This window comes from Trichosporon asahii (assembly GCF_000293215.1).
Source record: "Trichosporon asahii var. asahii CBS 2479 unplaced genomic scaffold scaffold00051, whole genome shotgun sequence".
Classification (NCBI taxonomy): domain Eukaryota; kingdom Fungi; phylum Basidiomycota; class Tremellomycetes; order Trichosporonales; family Trichosporonaceae; genus Trichosporon; species Trichosporon asahii.
The window spans coordinates 782,838-802,365 of NW_014040873.1; the positions used below are offsets into that span (position 1 = coordinate 782,838).

General features: G+C 59.0%; 6 protein-coding genes and 1 non-coding gene across 7 annotated transcripts; 1 reads left to right on the plus strand and 6 right to left on the minus strand.

Annotated features, from left to right (window-relative positions):
- Positions 1-547: 547 nt before the first annotated feature.
- On the minus strand, positions 548-2,687 carry A1Q1_02677 (uncharacterized protein; the record flags this gene model as incomplete). The annotated part of the gene is made up of 4 exons (XM_014323938.1): positions 548-1,801; positions 1,852-1,957; positions 1,997-2,550; positions 2,598-2,687. 4 exons carry the CDS (start codon positions 2,685-2,687, stop codon positions 548-550), a joined length of 2,004 nt encoding a protein of 667 aa, XP_014179413.1.
- A 546-nt stretch (positions 2,688-3,233) lies between these two features.
- On the minus strand, positions 3,234-4,419 carry A1Q1_02678 (uncharacterized protein; the record flags this gene model as incomplete). Its single annotated transcript, XM_014323939.1, has 6 exons — positions 3,234-3,632; positions 3,702-3,766; positions 3,818-3,918; positions 4,044-4,089; positions 4,145-4,163; positions 4,342-4,419. The coding sequence occupies 6 exons, from the start codon at positions 4,417-4,419 to the stop codon at positions 3,234-3,236; spliced, it is 708 nt and encodes a 235-aa protein (XP_014179414.1).
- Positions 4,420-6,404: 1,985 nt separating this feature from the next.
- A1Q1_02679 (uncharacterized protein) lies at positions 6,405-8,862 on the minus strand (the record flags this gene model as incomplete). The annotated part of the gene is made up of 5 exons (XM_014323940.1): positions 6,405-6,597; positions 7,460-7,655; positions 7,698-8,313; positions 8,360-8,445; positions 8,493-8,862. 5 exons carry the CDS (start codon positions 8,860-8,862, stop codon positions 6,405-6,407), a joined length of 1,461 nt encoding a protein of 486 aa, XP_014179415.1.
- Positions 8,863-10,247: 1,385 nt separating this feature from the next.
- On the plus strand, positions 10,248-12,474 carry A1Q1_02680 (uncharacterized protein; the record flags this gene model as incomplete). The annotated part of the gene is made up of 5 exons (XM_014323941.1): positions 10,248-10,653; positions 10,707-11,012; positions 11,059-11,402; positions 11,516-11,802; positions 11,913-12,474. 5 exons carry the CDS (start codon positions 10,248-10,250, stop codon positions 12,472-12,474), a joined length of 1,905 nt encoding a protein of 634 aa, XP_014179416.1.
- Positions 12,475-12,870: 396 nt separating this feature from the next.
- A1Q1_02681 (uncharacterized protein) lies at positions 12,871-14,572 on the minus strand (the record flags this gene model as incomplete). The annotated part of the gene is made up of 2 exons (XM_014323942.1): positions 12,871-14,310; positions 14,570-14,572. 2 exons carry the CDS (start codon positions 14,570-14,572, stop codon positions 12,871-12,873), a joined length of 1,443 nt encoding a protein of 480 aa, XP_014179417.1.
- A 1,378-nt stretch (positions 14,573-15,950) lies between these two features.
- Positions 15,951-17,054, minus strand: A1Q1_02682 (Curculin domain protein (mannose-binding) lectin; the record flags this gene model as incomplete). Its single annotated transcript, XM_014323943.1, has 2 exons — positions 15,951-16,826; positions 16,878-17,054. 2 exons carry the CDS (start codon positions 17,052-17,054, stop codon positions 15,951-15,953), a joined length of 1,053 nt encoding a protein of 350 aa, XP_014179418.1.
- Positions 17,055-18,643: 1,589 nt separating this feature from the next.
- A1Q1_t327 lies at positions 18,644-18,729 on the minus strand. Its single transcript has one exon. It is a non-coding gene; the product is annotated as a tRNA-Ala (tRNA).
- Between the last annotated feature and the right edge of the window lie 799 nt (positions 18,730-19,528).

The following is a 19,528-nucleotide window of genomic DNA, read 5'->3' on the forward strand; positions in this document are numbered from 1 at the left end:
TTCGGGGTGAGGCTGTGAGGGAGATCGAGTTATCGCTGGCTGGGCCTGACTAAGCTTCGACCGAGTGTTCGAATGGAAACGAGGACACGGAGCAGAGGATCACTGTGAAACGGATCAAGAAGTCGTCGATATCGCGAGCTGCGACTCATATAGCACCGACATGCATTGTTCGGCGTGCAGAGCGGGGGAGGGGAGGCTGGGTGTGTTCGCTGACAAAGGGCTGCACGGAACGCAATGCAACGCAAGCATGGGTGGCAGTGAGATCATATGCTCAGCCGATTGCAGCCAGATGAGAATTCTGAAACACGCCTCTTGGCTGGACAATGAAGGCTGGCGAGGTGGTGAAACACACAGGCTGCGAGGGCACCGGGTCGTTCGCGATGGACGGCAGCCCTCTGGCTCACTCGGTGTCTATTGTTGGCACGACCTTGCTGGCTCACCAGATGCGCGTGCCGTAGGTTCAAGCTGAGTAACTCGTCATGTCGTATTCTACAAGTTGAATGCTGAAGCGCAAACGCTCTTCTCATCTAATATACACGCGCCGTTGCTAGTAACCGAACTTGTCGCGCAATCCTCGTTCAACGTCGTCCCAGTACATCTGCCCGCCCTTCCCGGCCCCCTTGCGACCGAGCCCATTCACAATCGTGTACAGCTCTGTCGGCGTGCACCCATACTTCTCGCTGTAGGCCATAATGTTGCGCTTGAACGTCTCGCGAGCGGTAGTCACGAGCGCCGCACCGCGCGCAACTCGCTGCGAGGGAGTCGACGCTGGACTCGCATTGCGGCTGCCGTTGCGACTGGAACCTGGTGTAGACGTTCGGGGTGCGTTGAGTAGATCGTGTGACCGAGGGGAGGCTGGAGTGCTCGACGGCCCGGGTTGCGAGGGGCCGGGCTGTTTCGAGGAAGGTGAGGGTACAATGGCAGCTGGCGAGTGTGGCCGAGACGCCGGGGCCGTGCGCGGGGTATGCTGCGCGGAGGGAGGCTGAGACACTGAGGCAGTCACATTCTGCACGGCTTTCTGTCCAGCATTGTCTCCTGAGGATGCTGGATCTTGCCCGGCGCTCGGTACTTGCTGCGTTGTCGCTTCAATCTCTCCCACCTCGACCCGAGCTACTGCTGCCGACGCAGCTGGCTGCTCATCGCCGTCCGAGCCGTCTTCCTCCTCCGGAGGCGCAAGGGCGATATCCGCAGACACATTTGCTCGCGAGAACGCAGAGTCCTGGGTAGACTCTTCCGTGTCGGGTTGTCCTCTTGCTGGCTCTGGCGGCTCTCTTCCCGACGCTGATGTGGACTGTTTAGAGCCTTGCGAGATAGCAGCGGTCTCCCCCGTCGGCTGCAATCGGCTTGGTGAGGTCGAAGGCTGTGGTCGCTCCGGCGTTGTAGAGCGGCGAGCTTGCTGCGAGGGGCCGGCCTGCCCCAGAGATGGCCTTGCACCGAGCACAGCTGCCCGACCACGACCGAGGGCCAACTGAGTTGCCGTCTGAGTCGACGCTTTCTGACGCTTCGTCGCCGGCCTGTCGGCGTCATCACTATCGTCCAACTCGACGAACGCCCGCCGCGCATTCTTGGGGCTCGCTTGGCTCGATGTACTGGGCTGCGTCTGCGCCTGCATCTTCTGCTGTGCGAGTCTCCTTTTAGTCTCCTTGTCGCGCTCCCGCTCAACGTCCGTCCTCAGGTCGAGCCCAATGCCGTCTGCTTGAAAACGAGCTATCCGACGTGACATGATCGCTTTGTTCTTCTTGAAGCGTTCATGCCATGACTGCGCCGTGTGGTGTGCCGCTGTCGTGAAGAGTTCCGCTCCCTGTTTGGATACCTGCATATTAGCAATTGCATTGAAGGCGCCCCACTCACAAGGTCCTGGTACGTCTTGCGGGAGCCATGTGAGCCATGCGGATAGTAAGCCGCCAGAAAGCGGCAGAGAAAGTCATCGTCGTGAGGCGTGTACTCGTTTCGTGGCCTGGTGTTAGCATAGCGAGCTCTAAGCGCAAAAACTCACCTCCCTACGGGCCGACCGGGACCCTTGCCGATCCTAACGTCTTCCTCCGACGTAACGCTCTCGACGCTTGGCGAACGCTGCGTCTTCAGGCCGAGGTCGACGTCGGTCGCGCTCAGCAGCTCGCGGCCTGCGATGCACGCGTCGACCCACTCCTTTTCAGCAGTAGTCTGCCAATGCCGCCCCTTGTCGGCAATCTCCTTCTTGACGGTACGATAGAATTCTGTCTCTCGGTTCACTACGAGGACATCCGCTTGCGAGCGCTTCGATACGATCAGGCCGCCGTGCCGACGCAGCTTCGCCTGGATGCACGCCTGTGCAATTTCGGCCGGCTCGGCTCGGTCCCGCTTCACGTTGATTGAAACCCAGAACCGCAATGGACGAGAATCGGGATTGCCTTCGCTGGGCTGGCTGACGAAGAACGGCAGGTCGAGCTCGTTGGGGTTGACCCAGCCAGTGATATGAAGCAGACGGCACATCGGGAACGGTATAGGAGGAGGAGTACGGCTGGGTGATGAGAATGGCATTGGAGGTCTGGGTATTCTCCACAGTCGCCCCTAGACTCTATCTGTCAGCTATCAGTCGTCACGGGCAGTTGACTCACCTCGGCCAGATCCGTCAACAGCTCGAGCTCATCACCCGAAAATTGATCCTCCGCAAAGCAGAGGACATCCTCTGACAGGATACCGCTCATATCCCTGGCGTCAGGATGCTTGTAGTTGTGCTGTACGATGTTGGTGAAGGGAAAGATGCAAGTTCCAAACGGTCGCCTGAAGCGCTCACATCGATTTGTTTACGCCCTCCACCTCCACCGGTAACCGTGGATTTGAAGGGGTATACCTACGCCGCCCTCACGGCAGCTGCAAGCAGCTCGCTTTGCATTTGTGAGCCGTTAGTGTGATGCACTGCCAAGTTGTGAAGCGAACATTTATTATTATGCAACGAATTATGTGCGACAAATCCTATCCAATGATTGTTCAAGCGACGTATCAAAGCGATTATTAACAACACGCTCACGGTAGTGTCGGGGAAGAGTAACCTCATGACATTGCTGTCACTGAATCACTGTAAGCTAACGACGCCACGCGGGGCGGGAGGCGAGTTTGAAGTATGGTCTATAGATCATGTACTCATGAGAACCAGAAGTGAGGGAGTGTAGAGGGTGATGATGGGGGGTTAATGTGTAGGGATATGAGATGGGAAACAGAGTACGATGTGAGGTTGGTCAAAGTCTCTGCGCTTAGAAGAGGGCAACGAGGGCACCGGCGGCGGCGATGATGCCGAACGAGGCAACGTTGGCCTTCGCACCGCTGTTAACGGAGGCGGAGGGCGAAGCGGCGGCCTTCGAGGTGGTCGAGGTGGGGGCACGCGACGAGGTGGACGAGCCGGCCGAGGGGGAGGCGGTGGCCGACGAGACAGGAGCCGAGGGGGAGGCAGCCGACGAGGGGGCGGCCGAGGGCGAGGGGGCGGCCGAGGCCGAAGGGGAAGCCTCGGCGGACGAAGGCGAGGGGGCGGCGGACTCGGAGGGAGTCTCAGAGGCGGGGGCCTCGGAGGCAGAGCCCGACTCGGAAGCGGGGGCGTCGGAAGCAGAAGCAGAGGCCGAAGCGCTGCCGCCCGAAAGGCACGAGCGGTCGGTGCCCTGGATCTGACCATGTTAGCCAAATGCGGGATAGAAGACGAGCAATGGGTTCGATGCGTGTATACTCACGGAAACGGGGGCGGAGAAGGCAGCGAGACCAGTCTTGTCGAGGACCTTGAGGGTGACCTGGGTGCCTGCAATCAGTCAGTTGTGTGTGCTTGTTCAGTTGGCGGATCTGTACGTACCGGCCTCAATGTCGATGTTCCAGGTCATCTGGTGGTCGTTGGTGCCCTGCGAGAGGTACTTGAGGGCAGGGGCGCTCTGCTGGCCACCGGGGATGACCGAGCTGTGTATTGTCAGCGTCTGTTTGCGAGTGTTTCGTGTGGAGAACGCAGAACGGGAACGTCAGACGCCGCGCCGGAAGTGATCGGCACAGTCCCTTTGCCACCTGTGTGCTTCCAGAAAACTTACACGATGTAAGGAGCCTCACCGCCCTCCCAGGTGATGAGCGAGGGCTCTAGGAAAGGTCAGTACAATGTCTCGCGGCTTCGTTTTCGACAGTGTTGACGTACCACAGAGGGTAAGAGCAGGCTGTATCAGTCAGCATCAGTTCGTGCGAGACATTCCGCGTCTTCCAACCCAGCCGTCTGTCCCTCCCTTTGGCCAGCCGCCGACAGAGACTCCTTTTGCAGATGTGCGAGCCTTGTGGGTCGACCGACTGGGTGGGACAGACGGCGGTGGGGTGACGGCGGTGGTGGGCACGACGTACAGGGGTGTTGATCTTGAGGCCGGACTGGGCGGCGACGGCACCAGCGAGGGCAGCGAGAGTAAGAGCCTGGGCGAACATTGTTGGTTAAGGAATGGAGGGTGGTGAGAGGAATGAAACGAGGAGGAAGAGGTTTATTACGGGGAAGGGGAGCAGAGAGTAGCGGTAGGAAGTGAGAGGATAGAAGAAGTGAGAATCAGCGATGGGGGGAAGAAAAGGAAGACACCGGCGATGAGGTGTGCTCTTCTTAGCTCTGCGGGGTCTGCGCTCTGCACCGCCGGACAGCAGGCTTTGGCGCTGGCTTGCATGGCGTGGGCATGGCGCTCATGGCTCGCGCTGACTTGCCGGCAGGGGGGCAGCGAAGGGCAGCGAGGGGCGCGGCGCTCTGAAGGGCTCTGCAGCGAGGGATCGCGGGGGATGGCTGAGCACGACTGATCTGAGACTAAGGCAATCGCCAGTGAGGACAAGGATCAGGGACGCGAGCAGCGTGCAGAGCGTGCAGGGGCGGTCGTGCGTGCAAGCAGAATCGCGCAGGGGACCGGCCAGGATGAGCCAGGAGGCGCCCCGTCCCTGTACTGGGTTTGGATGGTTCCAGGAATGGTGCAACCAGCGGCCAGTGGACTTGCAGCGGGGTCTGTGGTGCGAGCGCCCACAGCCGTGCCAGGCTAGGCTGGCCACTGAGTGGGGAGTGGAGGGCTTGAGCGCAGTGGTCGTGGTACGTGTGGTGGTCTCAGATCGGGTGCTGGCTTGGTGGGCTGGGGAGGTCGGGGGCCGGCCTGGCGCGGGGACCTGCCGCTGTGCCGTTGCTGGCCAGGTGCTGCGGGAGAGATACGGCCCGTTCGTGGCTGTGGTCCAACCCCGTGCAGCGTGCCGGCGCCCTCGAGCCTCGAGCCTTGACTCGCGGTGTGCACAGGCCCACTGCCGGGCTTGGCCTTGGCCCGGGTCCCTAGAGCGCCCCTGTGCTACGGATCCTGGGCGTATGGCTGCATTATTGCCGCCACTCACGTATCGATTTAGTCGCCTGCAGCCGTCCTGTACACCAGACCAATCGTGCCTGCAGAAATAAGCCGCAGGGTGCGCCAATGTAAAGGATCGAACGCGTCTCGCGGGCGCGCTTGTGCGTGCGCGTGCACTTGTTGTGACGGGCTCTGCATGACTTAGCTGCATACGTCGTCAGTGACCTGACCATCATGTTGCATGATGCTGTTTGGGCGCTCGCAACTGCTGACAACTCCGGCGCCTGAGATACAAGCGGCAAAGAATGGTCTCTCACTCAGACAAGCTAATCTATCGTGCTGTGCGCCAAGCCCAAGACTGGTGCGGGCCATGAGCCGACGAGCCGTCTCCCGTCCGCGCTCGCTTGCCCTACCACTGCCCATCCTGCAGAACGCTCTAATCATTAGCCCTATCCCTCGGACCCGCTCATTGGTCGGGCGGTGCAGAGGATCGGATAGACAATGAGGGGTCTATGAGTGGAACGGCCACCGAGTTCAGTACGCATGCAACCATGGCAAAGCCTGTGCCTCGTCGGTCCATTCGGAGACTACTTTTCAGCCAGCTACGCCCAGCGTGACAGCAGGTCCTACAGTTGGGTGGGGATCCTCGATCGAGGATCCATTGAGGATCGAGGAGGACCGAATGATAAACGCAGTTAAGCTTTCGTTATCCTGTCCCGGAACACGGGGGCTCGGGATGCACGGCGCAGTCCAGCGGAATGCTGCGAATGCGATCTGCGGCAGAACTAGAGATCCTGACTCGTTTTGTCTTCGCCGGCAACGCCCGATCGAGATAGTGACGACTCACCACCCAGCAGACCGCGTCGGTCTTGCCATCAGCCACGCCCTGCCCGCCGTCGTCCTGCCAACCTGGGCGACCCGTCCCCCGATACCGGTACGCTCACGGAGCGCCCAGAGGCTGTCGTCTGTGCTATCCATAGCTCTCCGAGACGGCCGATGCCTGCGTCAGGAGTGACTGCGTCAGCATTCAGCGCCCGGCGGCGCCAACTTGCGTGCGAGACATTCCACACCCTGCCGCCCCCTACCGCCTCTCTTCGCATTTGTTGACATCTATTTGGCGCCTACCCGGGTACATCGGCTCTGTCCCTCGGCCCCTCGGCCACTGACGCCCAAGTCGCGCAAAAGGTCATGCGCAGCACGTTCATCACTTTGTTGCTGAAGGCATGGTGAAGGGGTATGGGGGATCTGCAAGATCTCGTATCTCGCCTGCGCAAAGCTGTGCTCCGCCTTGGCAGTGGCAAGCCTGTCGACCGTCGTTGTGGTCCCACCAAGTTGAGAGCCCCGCCGCACACACCGTGCAACCTCACCAAGCGACCTCGTGCGTGCGGGGTGGTGTCATTCTACGTGCTATGGCCTGCAGCTACCTTAGACGGAGCTGGCTATTGACGTGAGACTTCTCCAAACTCTCAGACGGAAAAACGCCTCTTTATCTGAGAGCAGATGAATGAGACCCTAGCGCCATTCCGGCCCTTGCCTACCCTGCACTATGAGCTTTTTCGGTCGTTGCAACAATCGTTCCTGCACCAGGGCAGGGTGCGTGGCCGCGTGCCTTACGCTACCACGACGCGCTATTGTCCACACGGAAGTCGGACATGCTCTCCGCTCCGCCTCGCTCGTTGCTGCTGCCCCGAGACCATAGCTACATCGCAACCTCCCAACCTGTGGACGCTTCTCCATGCTCATTCCTTCATCCGAACGCACTGACACAATCATCTCAGCAGCGATACTGAATACATAAACAATAATGACATGTGCACGTCTATAAGGGGAGGAAGGTCGGAAAGCTACACTGCACGTGGAGAATTGAAACAAGCCGTTAATGACATGACGAGGACGTGGTCGGCCGATTCAGGCTGATATACAACGTAGGAACAGGTAATCTACAGCCTCATCCTGAGGCAGAGCTGCGACATCGAGAAGTCGCGATCGATAAGAAATGCTGGGGTCACTTCTGGCGGGGAAACAGGCGGCCCAGCATCCAGCGGCCGATGCAGCGTACCACACTGATGCCGGGTGTTGCATTGGCAACCGACGCAATCAGCGGCGCCAAGCCCGCATGGTGCCGCGCTCGTGGATAGCGGTCCTCGATCGCACGACGCACGCACGAGTACACCAGCGCATCGTCTACAGCAAACACTCGCGCGAGGAGTCGGAGACGTGACGCCAGTACGTCGTCTTTCGAGGCCGCCAGGGCCGACGGAGCGTGCGCGTCACGCTTCTCCTCAAGCACGAACGGCTTGTCCGTGTCACTGTCCATGCTGGCAGAACGCACGGCAAGTCCGGTCGAAGGACACATAGGGCCTACGATGTCAGACCAACGCAACGCTTAGGAGTTCAACTCACCAACGACGACTTCGCAAACATCAATTCCGGCATAACTGAGCTCCTTGCGCAATAGACTCGCCGCCTCTGTTCGCGCAGCTGCAATCATGCGACCAGCACCGCCGTCTGGCGCGCCGAAGACTGAGCGCAGATCGGCGTCCTCGACGGTGCCAGCAGCCTCGACGAAAAGCACGCGCCCGTGTGGACGTCCGGAGCCGCGGGGCGATACAAGCATATCTCCGAGAGCGCGGACCACGTTCAGCGGGTCTAGAATGTGCGCATTGTACAGCGCAAGCAAAGACTCCTCGTCGGTCTGTGTGAGGGATCCCGAGGGGACTCCGGGGATAGGAACTTCGTTTCGACTGGGCGGTGTCATTGCTTGAGGGCTGTTCGGCGATTTGGGCGCCGCGCGCGACGACACAGGCGCTGCGCAGACAATAGCGACCAAAGCCAGGTTATTCTCATGGCAGTACGCGCGAACCGTGTCTCCCGCATGAGTGAAACGCCCAGCCGTATTGGATCCTTTCGGTGGAGACGGAGGCGATGTGTAGTACTGCACGTGAGACGATAAGAACGCGTCACCGGAACTGTCAATGATGACCGGGACGACAGCGCCAGTGTGCCCCGGGTCGCGAGCCTGGATACGCTTCTGGATGCCAGACCACGCGAGAAGCAGCGTCGACAAGGGCGAGGAAGCTGGAGCGGACGACGTCGCAGGCATCAGGGGGAATACGGTATAGCCACTCTTCGCGAGGCGCAATGTGAGACTCTGTCCGGTGGCTGTACGTTAGTGAGCTGACGAACAAAACAACCCACGATCAGCAGCCCCGACCACAACGACGGCCAATCCCGAACCGGTGTCCGTCGAGGAACGTGAAGGGTCGACTCGCACGTATTGTCCAACACCTACTGTGCCTAGAGCAGCACGGACATAGTCGTTCACGAGGGAGAAAGTGGCTTCGAATGAGAGTGAAACTAGCGCAGTTATGTCTTGGCTTAGTGAAAGCAGCGCGCCAGATGACGACTGAATGGGTCGTCGACCGGGTGATCCTGGCACAATGGCTAAGGGGGGTGAAGTGCGACGGAAGTGCTCGCGGTCGCGATCACGATCGCGGTCTCGCCCTCGCTCTCGGTCACGCTCATGATCGCGATACGAATAGTGACGAGTGTCGGCAAGGGCAGGCATCTCGGAGACGACTCGACTGTTAATGGCCCAACTCGGGAATATGTCTCTTGTTGTAGTTACGAGGCGACCTCCACAAGCCTACTGGCGCATAGAGCGGGTTTGTCAATGTTGTTGTGTTGCGAGAATGAAGGGCTTGAGGGAGAAGGCAGAGAAGCGATCGGCAGACGAGCAGTTTTTGTGTAGACAGCACCCGGTAGTGTGACGGCCAGTCCAAAGTCGCGTAGGTCGTCGACAATTGTCTATCTGTGCCGTGGAGATAACGAATGACGACGATGGAGAAGGGTATTGACTATCGCTGGGCGAGTCTACCTGGAGTTCGACGTCGTGGATCGCAGATATGACGAGCGACGGGGACGCTGGGGCGGAAAGAGCGTGGGAGGCGAAAGGTTGGCAGGCGTGGAGGAGATGTTGCTGTGTAGAGGGCGTGTGAGATGTGAGAAGATGTATCAGAATGACCAGACGGATGGCCTATGGAATGATACGGTAGACGGTGAAGAGCCGGCGGTTGTCGCAAGTCGCAGCGGCAGCGCAGTGATTGCGAGATATGCGAGGGATGGTGCCGTGTGCGCGTGCTGCTGCGTGGTCTGCGCCCGGAGGATAGGCGTAGCTGTTCCCACCCTAGCGCGCCGGCGCGGTCGCGGTTGCTGTGCCGGTTCGCCTGGCGGTCGTGCACATCATAGGCAGTTCGCGATCAAAGACTGGCACGCAGGCCACGGAGGGCAAAGGCAGGTTGGGTGATGGGAATGACCGTCAGGCACCCCCTTGGACGCTAACATCCCGCCACTTAAGCTTCCAGGCTCTGGCCATTTCCTATCAGCGAGAACTTACGCCAGCCCCGTCCCGGCCAGAGCTGGCTGGGCGGCGGCGACGGCACCGGTTTGTGCAGGCTCCGAGCTCCGTGTACACCTTTCTGGGCCACTTGCGATCCTGGGTCAAGCTGGTGCCAGGTCTGGCCGTGCTGTGCCCAGGCTTTCTCCGCCCGCCCGAAGTCACCCAAGGACAGCTGGGACGGATTAAAGGGTGGGTTTCCGGCTTCCCATCCCGCTTCCGGTCTCTTGTGACACCGGTTCGACCGTTGTTCGGTCCATGCGCACACCTGCACGTGACTTCTGTCCTTAAACGATCATGTAATCGCTAGCCCCAGTCTTATCAGTTGCATCCGATCAGATTTTAAATCGTCCCCCTTCCAATCCAGTGACTCGTAGTTCGTAGCGAGCCATGTACGTCACTGTCGTTCGAATGTGCACGCCGCAAGACAATCTACATTCCGAGTTCCACTTGACGACAATCGGCAAGTGAATACGACACCGAGTCACCGGTATCCACTCGCCTCCTCTTCTTCCTTCTTCTGCACTGCATTCTCTTCACACAGCACAGACATCGCCATGCAGGACCCCCTCACCGTCCTCGGCGAAGACATCTTTGTCGAAGTCCTTTCCAACCTCGGCGTCAACGACCTTTGCTCTTCTGAGCGCGTGACCAAGTCCTGGCTCGCCTGTGCTCGCGCACACAGCTCGGGGTTGTGGAGACACGCCAGTCTAGTGGATGGAGTGGAGCCATTCGATCTCCAGACATGCAACAATCTGGCGAAGAACGGAATCTGGGGCATTGACGAGTACGACCGTCGCCCTATCGCGTTCAATGTCTACCGGTTGCTGGAGACGCCCGCAACCGCAATGCGCGAGCTACCGGAGTGGGACTGGTCCGATGTTGCCCACGATGCGGACCCAATGGAGAACAAAGGCAACGTTGATGGTAAACGACGCACCCGCGTCAACTGGCGCTACGTCTGTGAGTCGATGGCGATTCCGAGTGCAAGGAGGACGCACTGACTCTTCGTTAAGGCGAAGCCCACCGTAGCCTTCAGAACGCGTGGAGCCTCGCCCGATGTCGGCTTCGGTGGGTCACGCCCCCAACTAACACCGTGTGGCGGATCAAGTCGATCTTGGAACAGGACATTCTCCTGTGCACATCGCGGCAGACTCATCGCAACGGTCTCATCACGGTCGATCAGCACACATCGCGTCCCATCTTCTGCATTGAGGGACTCGACGGTTACGCTCATCTGGAAGCCGGACGTGGCTATGTTGTGTTCAATCGTCCGGGCATCATCGACCCTGCCTTGGGCTTTAACGTCGATGACGACAACGGTGTGTCACCCCTAGAAAGTAACACGACTGACAACAGACAACACAGCCTTAGAAGTTTGGCGCACAGGCGAAGCCCGCGCGCGTGACTCACTTCCCAAGGTCGGCCAGTCGCCGCTCTCTGCCACGGCCGTCTCGTTCACACACCCGAAAGTCTTCTGCCCGAACCGGCCCGATGGCCCGCTGCCGCGGGGGCACCTCGAGCACTATCAGACGCTGCAGCCCCCGTCCCGCTGCCTCGCTTTCCGTCTTCACGTCGACAAGGCGGATACTCCCGACGCCAAGGCTGTTGTTGCAGCGTGTGGCAGCAATGCCATCTACATTTGGCACCTGGAGGAGGACAAGCCGATGCAGCGGATTGAACGAGACTGGGCGAATATCGGGCGCCCTAACGTAGGTGTTCTGCTTAATCGACAGACTAACAGCAGTACATCGAACTGGACGACGACTATGTATTTGTCTGCCTCGACCGGCAGATGCACGTGTACTCGCGACACACGAACAAGCACGTCCTTGCGTTCCCACCGACGAGGTCAGCCGCCAGGGACACTGCGTGTTTTGCGTACTCGCTCTCGCTGGCCGATGACTTCAAGGCCGTCCCCGACGATGAGCGTAAGCGCGCCCAAACCTCCACTCTGACGAGCGGTGTTCCGGCTCCGATCGGCCGCGCGATAGTGCCCGGCTACGCAGAGGGGGAGAGTGGGTTTGATGAGGCAGTTGCACGCGGCGTCGCGATGCATGGGCTCCGCGTTAAGATCGACAAGCCCGAAGACATCGAATACTCCTTCTCTGCGTGAGTTTGCGTGTGACCTCCTCCATACTGACATGCAGGTGCCACTACACGTCGACGGACCTCGTATGCACGACTAAGACGGGCGCCATCTTCATTGTGCGCCACTACAGGGATGTGTTCCGCGCCGCCGCCGAATTGCCTGATGGGCAACGCGCAGCATTCGTCAAGAAGCACACCGTTCTTATTGGTCTGGGCACCGTCATTCGCCAGCTGACAACGTACCGCGATCACATTGTGCTCTGCACGGTGAGATGCTCCTGCACTGATCAAGCTGACTGTCAGTCCTTCAACGTGATCCTGATCAACGGCAAGAAGATTCCCGAGATCCCTGAGGAAGATGCACTCTACAGCCGAATCCTGCAGCCGCTCAAGGAGGATCTGAAGGAGCTAGAGAAGGGGATGCCGATGCGAGCTCGCGGTAACGAGGAGCCGTCGCTGGATGCGCAGCGTCCTATGCTTCGCGCTCACGTGCTACTAGGCAATCACCCGCAGGCTATGAAGTTCTCGTCCTGCGTTCAGGCGGACGCGCGCAGCATCTACCTGACGTACTGGGCAGGCGGGGAGGTCGAAGCCACCGGCGGCGCCGATTCAGGGCACGTCAGCTATCCTCCTGCAGAGGCCGTCGACGGGTTTGGAATGTGTGTCAAGGTGTGGACGTTCGGCATGGACTGAGTGGAGCAGGGAAGACTCGGTCGGCTCGAGTTTTTGAGAGAAAAGGAAATCTGAAGCTACATCATAGCGTAATCATATGTACATCTTCATGAGAGCTTGCGTGGTATAATAGCATGCAACCATAATATTCCTGTACGAGGTGTCACAGCATGCACATCATCAGACTTCGCGGGGCGAGAACTGCAGGGTGTGGCGGACGAAACAAGTCGGGGGACGTCGAAGTCATCTCACCAACCTCACCAGCGTTACCAGCAAACCTCCCCTGAACTTCAAGTTGAAGCGGCGCGCAGCAGACGCTCTGAGATCTAAGTGCATATGAGCATGTATATGTCGACAACCAAAATGACTGTATTTCTAGTGATTATGCGATATAGCGCTTCGAACTCCTGTAAAACATCACTGGTTGTCCGCGCACGAGAAAGTTCCCCTCACGGGTCCTTGATAGTCGAGAATGATCGCCTCAATACTCGTGTACAGCCCTGCTCCCAGCATGAACAGGCCGAACCCGAAGATGAGAACGTTCAGGAACGTCGTAAAGCACTTGAGGGGCCCCTTGAAGAGACGCTTCTTGTTCATCCTGTAGTAGGCGACGGCCCAGAACATGAATCCGAACCAACTCGTACACGAGCTCGAGATAATGGACAGGAAGTCCCCCATCGAGGGAATGACGTTTCCGAGTACGAAGGCCACAGTCCAAATGAGGAAGACGATGGAGAGCCAGGTGCCCCAGCCGAGCACTGTGTTGGAGTGGGCGTGGCGGGAGTTGCCGAGAATCCGTCGGTACAGGTACTTCGACGTCACGTTCGAGTAGATTCCGCCGATGATAATTGTGGGCGGGAGCACGAAGGCAAAGGCAGCTTTGCGATAGCTGGGGTTCACGAACGAGCCCATCATGGGCGCCTGCGCGTACTGTCCGAGGTAGTAGTAACCGACGACAGAAACGACGACGAAGAGCCCCATCTCGAGCGCGGTCAGAGCCGCCAGCGCCTTGGGGAAGTCCTTGGGCTCCTTCATCTCCGCAATGAAGGAGGGATACAGGATTTGGCCGTTCCAGAGGAAGGCCATGTTGAGAACCGCGTTGAGTCCGCCCACGAAGTCAGGCTTCGGAGTCGGGAATCCGCCACTCGTGCGTACTGGCCCGAGCTCTGGCCACTTTCCTCCATAACCTCCGAGAGGGTGGTCCTCGATACCCGAGAAGATGAGGGCGAGGAGGATCGCAATGCCCATGGAGATGGCGCTGAAGACACCCATCTTCGACACATCCTTTAGCGTGCGCGGGAGCGAGAACACGATGCCCATGATTGCGCTGAAACCCTGGAAGGCCACGGTGCACATGCTGTGTTCGGAGAGCGTGTTCAGGATCTTAGCACCAGTGAAGACGTGGAAGCCGATGAGCATCACGTTGTTCACGAGCAGAAAGAAGCCTGTCAGCTCGCGTGCAAGCCAGGGGAAGCGGGGGAACAGCGTTGCAGCAATGTCCACCATGTCCGTCGACTCGGGGTGGCGCATGCACCACTGCCAAAGTGTGTAGGACGTGTACCAGCAGAAGAATCCCAGGGCCACGAGCACAATGAGACCGCAAGCCCATCCCAGAACCGAGAGACACCACGGCAAGGCCAGGATGGCAAGACACACATACTCGCCGAACAGCAGTAGCGTCGCCTTCTTCCACGTCAAAGTGCGGAACTTGATATCGTGTCCCTCCTCCTTCGCGGCCAGTTCAGCGAACTGGCTCGAGTCGTACGAGCTGCTGTCATCCTCGACGCGCACGCGCGGCGCCTCGTCCTCAATCGCAAATGTCTCCTTCTCGATGTCCTTTTTCGTCCGGAACGGGCTCTGTACGAGTCAGCTGGGATGCTCTTGATGCGGTAACACTTATGCAGGGCACAACTGGGTCATGGACACCATCGGCCCTTGCAAGTACAGATGAGTAACGGCCGCATGACTAAGACGTGCACGGCATTCAAGTCATTGCCGCCACCGCCACCGATAGCGATAGGCAACGAGCCGATGGCGTCGCGGCGAATAACGATGGCCGTGATCGGCAGGGTGCTGTTGCCCAGTTGCCCACATGCCCATCAGCCGGTCCACTCACCATCTTGGCGCAAGATACCTGGTCGGCGAATCAGGACGAGGATGCTTGGTCACGGGGATTTCGTTCTTAGCCACCCGGAATGCAATCTAGCTACGGTCGGTCGGTGGTGGTGGAGGCGAGGGTAATGCGTAATGGACAGTGTTTGTGTGGGGCGAGATCGATGCGATCCAGTGCACTTCTTCCTCGTCGGCCACGAAGAACTGGTCGAGATGGAGACGAGAGTATAGGAGACGCAGAGTTGAGTTCGGGTTGGGGTTCTGTCATGTAGGCAAGGGCTGGTTGAGCAATATTGCATGTCAGCCCGACAAGCGACTGGTGACATGACAGCCTCTGGTCTGATGCCGATTCAGATACCGGCTGATGGCAGCGTCTAGCATCTAGTGCTCAGGTCAGCGGGGCCTTGGTTCGCGCGCTTGCGGTGTGGTTGCATAGCACGTCATTACACCACTAAGTCCAGCGAGCGACAACTGTTGACACAGCGCACCCTCAGGTCTGATGGGGTATGATGTATGGGGCCATGGCGTCGCTCAGGAAAAAGTTATCACGGCCCAATCAAAGATGTTAGTGACCAACAGAGGTCCAGCCCAATCTCGGTGCCGGACAGGCATCTCGACAGCACCCTGCCTGCAGTCATCTTTGATAATTCAGGACACGCACGACCATGCCAGCCGACGATTGTTCCTGGGACACTGCACTCACTGGACCAGGGTGACACATCTGCGTCCCATGCCTTGCATACCTTTTGCGACTCAGGTACTCGGTTGCCGGCGCTGATCCATCGGCCCCCGCCTCCATCACCGTTTCTCTCCGCCGAGGCACCAAACAGCGCCAAGCAGTGGCTCATATGGTCAACTCGGGCAACCCACGACCGCCGTACGCCCGATCCAGGCGAAGAGATCTGCATGCTACCGTGTACTTTTCCAAATTCCGCGATCGATACTCAAGCGTTGCGTGAAGCTGAAGCTCAATTGCGTCAAATGAGCTAGCGAGTGAGCGCAAGTCAAGGCTGTGCCTCAACGCAGTGACCCTGGGTCGCAATCTGACACACTGCCCGGTCCGCAATGTTCTTGCGGTCAAACTGCGATCGTGTGCGTGCAGCTCTCTGTAAAGTGCTGCCTGCTCATCGAGCCTGACTTCCTGGGGCGGAAACAGAGTTTACCCTAGTTCTGCGGTAATCTATCCGCGCATGCCAGCATCCAAAGACCCAGAGAGGACTCCAAACGCTCCTGACTGGTACGGCCCGAGAGACGGGGAGCGCATATCAAGACGGACCTGGGGACATTGTGGTGTGGCACTTCCTTGCAGACGTTGCATGGCCTGCGGTGCATGCCATAACTGCTTTCGCTGCATCTCGCTACAATATAGTGACTGCATCCATGGATCAGTAGCCGTCGTACGACCAGTGCCAGTTCTCGGGGGGATAGTTCTTGAAGTGGTACTTGGCGGCATGGGCACTTAACCACTTGAAGCACGCTGTCGTATCACGGCAGTTAAGGAAGTCGATCGCCAGGCCACGCTCGTGTCGCGTGGTGCCGGGGGGGGCGGCATGAGGAGAGCACTGGTTCGATGGCTTCTCATAGATGTCGTAGTGTGTCGTGCCGCAGTACTGCTTGCGAATCGCGATTTGCTCCTCCGTGGAGCGGTAGGATGACCGGTGCGAAAGGGTAACACCATCGGCCTTGGCGGCGGCCAGCATCGCCTTGAGATTGGATGCGAGACACTTGTGCACGCGGAAGTCTCCGACGAGGGTGGTGGCACTCTTCGCAACACTGGCCTTGACGTTGTCGCAGTCCGCTGCCACCTTGCCGGCGCCCCCGAAGAAGAGCGACCACGTGCTGCCACCGACCTTGCCGCTCGCCGTCAAACCGTTGGCAGTCTGAAGCTTCTTGGTCGCGGCGACTGAACTGGCGCCGAAGATACCGTCGATTTCGAGCTTGGCACCAAACTTATTAAGGCCCTTCTGGGCAGCTTTGGCGAAGACGCCAGTGTCTCCACTCTCAACGAGAGCGATGAGGGCGCTGAGAGTGGCCGGTCCGGCTGAGCCGTCGACGGTCAACCCCTTGGACTTCTGGAACGCTTTGATCTGGGCGATCGTATCGGCGCCTAGAATGCCGTCGCGGTCGGTGCGGAATCCACGCGCAGTCAGAAGGTACTGCAGGCATTGGATTGAGTGGATGCCGCTGTTGGCGGTAACAAAGGCATCTTTCCCGACATCGCGGGCGGCTAGGGCATGGGCACCAACCTCCACCCGGGAAATCTGGGGCGATCAACATGGCTTCACATGGCGATCCCTCCTTGCCAGACTTACCTCGCGCTCGATGTCGGTGACAGAGGTAGTCGAAGGGTCGACGGAAGCGAGGGCGCGGCCGACGATCACATCAGCCTCATCACGTGTGGCCAGGTTGATGGTGTCCGGGGTAGGTGCAGCCAAGGCTGAAAGAGCAGCGAGAGGGGCAATGAGTGTGGCGAGGGCAGTGAGGCGCATTGTAGAGGATCAGGTGTTGGCGGGGGGGTGGCAGTAAGGACCTGCGTGCTGGTTTAATACCGTCTCCCCGGCCTTGCGATGATGTCTTCCCCACCGACTTCTCGGGCGTTAGAAGTCCGTCGACGGACGGATGATGCGAACAGCACTCGCGCCAAGAGCCCTCCCTTCCCTTGACTCTGTCCGACCTGAGACACAACGGGCGACTCGGACTTGAGCATGGTAGTCGGAACATCTCAGGGACTGATCATGAGCTCACGGAACCCCTGCAATCGGGAGCGGCGTGGTGAGGTGAACATTGTCGCTCAAAGCCTGAGGCGAAGGCGGAGGTCGATGACAGCCGAAGGCCGCAGCTCTGGGTGCAGCGTTCTAGAGGCACCTGGCTCTTGAGCGAAAGCGTCAACGTGAACTTCCTCTTGAAACATTCTGCCGCACCAGCAGAGGCCACTCCCGGTGTTCACTGCACAAAGATGAACTCGGGGACCAATGCGAGACTCCGTCTTCTGAGCTGCCAGTCAATGTCCAGCTGACAAGAGTCCCTTGGCACGAGGAGCAACCCCACTAGTCGGATCAAGCGGCTCCGAGGGCTCAACGTGGCTGAAGAGCATACGAGGGAACTGCGACGATCGCTCCTTGCAGCGGGTTGAGTGAACGTTCGTCGTGGGTGTCCCTATCAACCCGCGTCAGCGCTGTCTTGGCTTAGGGGACAATTCTGTAAATGAGGTTCACCAGGGCTTCAGCTGCGTGGACAACTTCGTCATTCCGATGGCTTCATTGGAGGCGCTCCCGCCCCAGGGCGATTCCTGTAAACAGCCCAGCCTCAGCACGCCGTTATCACAGGTATCGAGTCGGTCACTTCGGCGACGCCCACAGATGCCCTTCGCGAACGCAATTGTTTGAACTCTATCTCCTGAGCCCACGGACGGACTCCCTCGATACCTGTTGGGCTCTGGGTTCGAATGACCGGCTCGCCGTTGAAAGTTGCTTGCCGGAGAGCAGTGGCTGTCGCCTTTCTCGTGCGATGTCGCAGGTTCTTCGCCCTTAGCATGGCCTGCTCCGCTGGTCGTGGAGAGTGCGTCGGCAAATATGCCGGACCTTGATCCGTCCACGGAGGAGAGTTTTGTGCTTGTCGGGCGAGAGTCGATCCCTCACGTCCAATCATTGAGAGGGGCAATCAAACCTCACATCCGCAGTCGGCCATGTAGGCGGGCAGACTAATGACGTTCTGCATTCTATGGCCCTGTGGACATTCTCCCGGCTCTCGGACCATCTGCCAGTCCGTCTCGCACCGCTTCACTCTTGCAAACGCACCGATTCCTTCCGTGACATCCGCGCCGAGGTGACCGCCGAACGGTGGTCCCCTTCGAAGGACTCTTCGGCACTTCGCTCAGCAAGCAACTCAAGTTACTGGAGCCATCCGGTGATGATTCCGGTGATGCCGGTTCCATGTTGCGGGGGAACGCTGAATCGCCAAACAGTGACTTTGTCTGCGGGTCCGAGAGCAAGTCGCAGACGAATCCCGCTCTGTCATCTTCTCTGAGTGGTGAGTTCATAAGGTTGGAGGTACAGCTGCTGAAGGCATACCAAAAACATGGAGAAACGGTGAATCGAACACCGGTCGCAGACATTGGCAAGAAGGAGTTGCAAAGTCTGTGTCTTACCACTAGACGATTTCCCCACCTCTGGTCGGAAAATGAGGCTCTGGTCTAATTCCGTCCGAATTACTGCCACGCCGTGTGTCTCATGTCGTTGACGTTGCACGTTTGCCCTTCTGACTGTGAGCGTCCTGTGTCGTCCTCATGCCCGCTCTGCGCCACAACTAGGTCACCACAGGGGTTTCTCCCTGAGTTCTATCAGAGCGAAGCCCGTGCCGCCTGCAGCTAGGGGTGGGGATATCATCGCATCCCAGATGCCCGCGGAGTGTCATGGTCGCCGGTCACATGTCGATGACGAGAAGGTTATTTCGAGTCACTTCTCGAACTCACTCGCATCAGATGTCAGCCGTTGATTGTCTGCAGAGGACCTATGGTGCCTTTTTGGCCATCCGACGTGATGTCGTCCGGGGGGGGGCACCTTTGGGTCCCCAGAATGATCGCCGTTCGAGGCTCGCCGCACGGACGAGTCAAGTGCCACACCGGAATCGCAGCGGCCCTCACGCCCAGGGTGGAGTCCCCTTGCTCGTACTCCGGGCTAGACTGGACTACTGAACGCGTTCCAGAAGCAAGGCATGGTGGGCAGGGGCTGACTGCGCCGTGAACCCACTGATGATCTCGCGGGGCCGCCCTCGCGTGCCGAAGATGGCGGCGAGTACATGCCAACGTCTGCGCTTTCCATGATGCACTCTTTCCTCATGCCCCACGGCCGGCGACCAGTGTGCTGGGCGGAGGTCGACTGAAATCTGCTGGATATCTCTACGCCGGCCTCAAGTAGAGCCTTACCCCGAAGCGTCGAGAGTCGTGTCGTCTCTGACGCTCACG